Source organism: Microtus ochrogaster, chromosome 18, assembly GCF_000317375.1.
Source record: "Microtus ochrogaster isolate Prairie Vole_2 chromosome 18, MicOch1.0, whole genome shotgun sequence".
In the NCBI taxonomy this organism is placed as follows: Eukaryota; Metazoa; Chordata; class Mammalia; order Rodentia; family Cricetidae; genus Microtus; species Microtus ochrogaster.
The window spans coordinates 30,287,929-30,293,312 of NC_022020.1; the positions used below are offsets into that span (position 1 = coordinate 30,287,929).

Consider the following 5,384-nt stretch of genomic DNA (forward strand, 5'->3'; position numbering starts at 1 on the left):
ATAAATTAATTGCTACTTTTGGAAAGAGATATAGAAAACATAACCAAGAAATTAAATAATAATGTTTAGCTATTAAGTAGAAACACAGTGTGAGAGTTTTGCGAACGGATATAGCTTTGACTTTCAAGCCATGTATTTTACTTATTTAAAAAAGAAAAAGCAGCAGGCTAGAGCTCTTGTTTCTAGAGCTGGCTCCCAGTGGCCTTTCCCTCCTGCTCCAGGAAATGAAGCTGTCTTCTGGCCTCCACGGACACTGACGCACATGCATAAACCCACACTCAGGGCGCACACCAAGTGCACTGAGTTGAAAATAGAACAATTTTTTTTAAGAAAACCATAAAGCTGGACATAAAAGAACAACAAATGGTATAATTAAAACCATATATAGAGCTGGGCATAGTGGTGCCTGCCTTTAGGAGGCAGAGGCAGGAGGATCTCTGTGAGTTTGCGGCCAGCCTGATCTATAGAGTGATTTCCGGGACAGTCAGAGCTACACAGAGAAACTCTCTCTCGAAAAACAAAACAAAAAGCAACTGATGGAAAAGCCGATACAGACATCTGTCCCCTAATCTCCATGTACACACCATGGTACAAATACCCCCTCCACATACAGACACACACCATACATAGAAACACAATAATAAGAGTAAATTGAAAAACAAAAATATTTCCTTGGGATCCATAACTGTTAGTCTAGCTCAGGTTCAGGGGCAGATCATGTCTCACGGGAATAAAGCAGAGAGTGACAGCAAAACACCCAGTGCCCTCTTCTGTCTGGCACGTGAGCATGTACACAGAGCTCTGCATACATCCACCACACATCCACTACACACACGCTCACATCACACTAATAAAAGTAAGAAATGGAACAAGCCCACTCACTACTGTCTTTTCCTTTTCTTTTTGTATGTTTGCTTCAAGACAGGGTTTCTCTATGTAGCCTTATCTGTACTGGAACTCACTCTGTAGACCAGGCTGTCCTGGAACCAGAGATCCTCCTGCCTCTGCCTCCTGAGTTTTGGAATTAAAGGCGTGCGCCACTACTGTCCATCATCTAAACAATTAATGTTATCAGGAGCTATGATGCTCCTTAACCTGCATAAACAGTAAAAGGCATAATTCATAAAAGGGACACACCAACAAGAGGGCACAGTGGACATGCTTAAAATCCCAGCATTCGGGAAACTGAGTCAAGAGGATCATGAGCTCTGAGGCCAGCCTGGGCTACAGTGAGACCCTTTCTGAAACATAAAACACAGATCCAAAAAGGGGGCATCCTGACACGTTTGTGTAAAGAATAAAAACTCCTAGGAAACAGAATTATTTGTTAAAAATAAATAATGTAGCACAAACCATTTCTCTTAGAGGCCCAAAGGTGAAAAAAATGCAAGTTTATTAGATTTAGAAATCAAAGATGAATTGGTATAATTATGATTACATAAAGAATCCAGCAGTTAGAAATGAAGTCTATTTAGATCTAGCTTGAGAGTCTCAGGGCAGAAGTAACTTAGAAAACACATTATATCTCCAATTTGCACGAGTTTTCTCAGTGAACCAGATAGACCATTGTGTCGCCAATATCCGTGCGTAGACCGTTCTCAGTGAGGTGAACTTTCTTGCTCTCTAGGTCCACATGAAAAACGGCACTCTCAGAAATGAGCGTCTTCTCACTGTGTTCCCTCCCAAGGACTGGAACACGTCGAGGCCCCAGTAGAGGATCATCAAACCGCATCAGTTTCACTTTGGAAAGATCTATAGCAAAAGAGATCACCAACATGAGTATCTGCATATAGTCACTGACACAATCTCATAACAGCCAAACAGGCATTTTCATCAGATTCTTAGGACCCGGCCTCAGAAGCAAAGCTAGCATCTTGTAAACTTTATCCCCTCCCAGCTTTATACCTGAACCAAACAATCAGAGTGTCTGTGTAACACGTCTGAACACCAAACCAAGAGGGAAGAAGAATAGTGTTCTTTTTTAAGTGCTAACCTACATCACCTTTACATGCTTCATTAGGCCTCTGCTGGTGAAGGACCTCTGAGCTATTTTTGGAGGAGTCATGATCACTGTGAAAAGCAGGACTACCTATTTCTTCTGTTGTTCAAGAGACAAGAAGTGCTTATAGCACAAGCTGGTGAGAACCAGGAAGAGAAGGGGGGCAGAGAGAGGGGCAACTTTGAGATGAGCTCTAATCTGACTGGCATCTGGTCTACTGTTGTGCAACCTCGTCATACAGCTCCTCACAAACAAACAAAAACACAAAACAGCAACCCAAAATCAAACAAGCACTTATCCTATGGATAAATTTATGATTCAACAATCTAATCAAAAAATTTATTTAAGCAATTCTGAGACTTTTCAACATCAAACAATGTTGCTTGTATACGGGGGAAAACACTGACACAATGCTCGTCCTACGTCTATGTCATTCCGAGCAGCGTGGTCAGCTGTGCTTCACCTGCCCCTCCCCAAATGACATTTCCTACATTACTTCCAGGCTTTTCTAAAATGATCACTGGGTGGTCTGTGAGCTACATCCCCTCATGGCGTCTCAAGAGGACAAAGCTTAGCTCTATAAGGGATAAGAGATCAAAGAAGACATTAATGCGGCTGGCAGTCATACCCAGAGTACAAGTCTTCCAGACATTCTGCTCTCTCTGGGAAACAAAGACTGAAAGGCAGCAAGTTTAGAGAAGAGCTCTCAGGGCTTACAGAGCAATTACCTGCATCTGCCATAAAAGCAAACCCTGCCTGCGAGTGTTCCGAGTTTCGGCAGAAGCCATTCACAGTCTGCTCCAAGACAGAGCACAAGCCCTGAAACCTAAAACAGGAGAGACAGCAGTCTTCCTCAAGCCTTCATCTTGTTTGGGCGGATATAATCCATGGTAACAGCTATTGCAGTTTCACCGGTACATCAGTAGCACCAAATATTTTGCTATAGAAACTGTAACAAGTTCTGCCAGCAGGTTTTATACATTCACTGCAGCTCTCTCTCACAGTCTCCCCTCATCATTTCAACCAATTCTAATTCAAACTATTTCAAAAAAACCTTAACACTCAATCAGCCTTCCAAGTGACAAAACGCATTTGCTTTGATGCTTTGCCATGTGGTTCATTACTGCCAATAAATTCGTAGGGTTTTCTTAGTGGCCTTCCTATCTATTCTTATCCTAGATCTCTCTCATCACTGAAAATGTTGAAATTTAAGCCTGCAACTACACAAGATTTAAGGCACTTAGAGAAAAGATAAGAGCGATTGAAAGTCCCTGGGGACTGGTAATATGGAATGGAGTCTCTCACCTCCGAGTTATTAGTTCATATGTGGCATAGGTGTGAGTGATTTAAAGTCATTATCATCAAGAGTTGCTCAGTGGCCTTTGTGGAGGGAAATGATGGTTTGAGCGAGTTTCTCCCAGCTCTCAATCATAATCACCCTCAATACAATTGGCACTAATTGGACTGCTCGCTGGCTAGTGCAGCAGACAGACTATGAAGTGTGTTATTGAATTGAACTGTTTTTCTATCTTACATACTCAATATGCTCAGCCCTCATACATACCGAAGGAACACGAAGGCCCACGGAAAGTATCAAGGTTAGATCCCTTCTGGTGATTCTCAAACAAATGTCAATTTCAAACTTCTCTAATACATCTATCCATTTTCCAAATTTATAGCAGCTACTAACACGAAACTTAAAACTGTGATTCATACTCACTGGATATATTCATAGCTTGTAAAATAAAGAGATAAGAACGATATCAGAGGCCCATGAGAAAAGGCAACAAATAGACGGTAATGCCAGCACAGTTCTGAGGAACCCAGGCAGTGCACTGAGTACCTTTAATAGGAATTTAAACATCTTTAAAAAAATTGACATGCAGCGATGGTGCACAACTTTAATTCCAGCACTCAGAAGGCAAAGGCAAGCTAATCTGAATTCAAGGCTAGCCTGTTCTATAGAGCCAGTTCCTGGGTAGTCAGGGCTATACAGAGAAACCCTGCCTGGAAACCCCCCCTCCAAAAAAATAAATAAAAATTATTACATTTATTTATTTTATGAATCTTTGTGTATGCATGCCATAGCACGCATGTGTAATTCAGATGACAACTAGGTTTCTCTTCTTCCATGACAAGATAGGGACCAAAGTCATCAGCTTAACAAGTGCCTTAGCTCACTGAGGCATCTCATTGCCCCCAATTTAATACTTCGCAATACAATTTTCTTTTCTTTTCTTTTTTTTTTTTTGGTTTTTCGAGACAGGGTTTCTCTGTAGCTTTGGAGCCTGTCCTGGAACTCCCTTGGTAGACCAGGCTGGCCTCGAACTCACAGAGATCCGCCTGTCTCTGCCTCCCAAGTGCTGGGATTACAGGCGTGCGCCACCACCGCCCGGCTCGCAATACAATTTTCAATGCAGAAACACATCCTCTAGTATACCACAACCTCATAATAAGATCCCATGAGTTCCCCCAAATACCAGGTTTTCTTTAAAAGCCATTCTAATGGCTTTAAGGACTATGTGTTCTTCCTATTAGAAAATTTGCTGAAGACTGAACAAAAGCAATACAAATATGAAGAGACAGAACAGGGCTTCCTAGATATTCATACTTTCAAATTTTCAAGTCCTGCTTATTTGCTCCAAAGGCATATGTACCATTCTGTGGTATTTCACAGGAAAATAAATGCCTCTATGAGCTAGAGAGATGAGTCAATGACGAAGACACTTGTTGATCTTGCAGAAGACCCAGGTTCAGGTCCCAGCACCACAACCACCTGTAACTCCAGTTACAGGAGATCTGACACCTCTTTCTGGCCTCCATGGACACCTTCACTCACATTGTGCACATCCATACACTCAGACACGTACATACAAACATAAAATAAAGAACAAATCTTTAAGAACATGGATGCATCTTGGAAAACTGGTCTTTTATTTTAAAGATTCGATATGTTGTATTAGTAAGCTTTTGTGTGTGTAGTATATGCATGTATGCGGGTGAACTCATGTGTATGTGAAGGTCGATGCTGAGTGTCTTCCTCTGTCACTCTCCACCTTTTTATTTATTAAGAACCTGGAGTTTGCTGTTTCAGCTGGACTGGCTGGCTACCTGAATGCCATCTGTCTCCCCTCATCCCCTCAGCTTTGGGGTTATGGTACATGTCACTGCACCTGGCTGGTTTTCTTCGATTTGGAATATTGGTGCTGGGATCCAAACCCAGGTCTCACATCTGTGCAATAAGCACTTTACAGACTGAGCTGGCTTCTCATGTCAGCCCATGGGAGACATTTTGCTTAGTTAAAGGAAAACTGCTGCTGGGCAAAGCAGCCCATGCCTGGAGTTGCAGCTACTCAGGAGGCCAGGGAGGAAACTGCTTCAGTCA

General features: G+C 42.2%; 1 protein-coding gene across 1 annotated transcript in view; it reads right to left on the bottom strand.

Moving 5' to 3' along the window:
- Positions 1-1,365: 1,365 nt before the first annotated feature.
- The window catches only part of Lars (leucyl-tRNA synthetase), a 56,432-nt gene continuing 52,413 nt past the window's right edge, over positions 1,366-5,384 (bottom strand). The window contains exon 32 of the mRNA XM_005356040.2: positions 1,366-1,752. Within this exon, the coding sequence (XP_005356097.1) occupies positions 1,547-1,752 (206 nt within the window). The 3' untranslated portion in view covers positions 1,366-1,546. The remainder of the gene's footprint in view (positions 1,753-5,384) is intronic.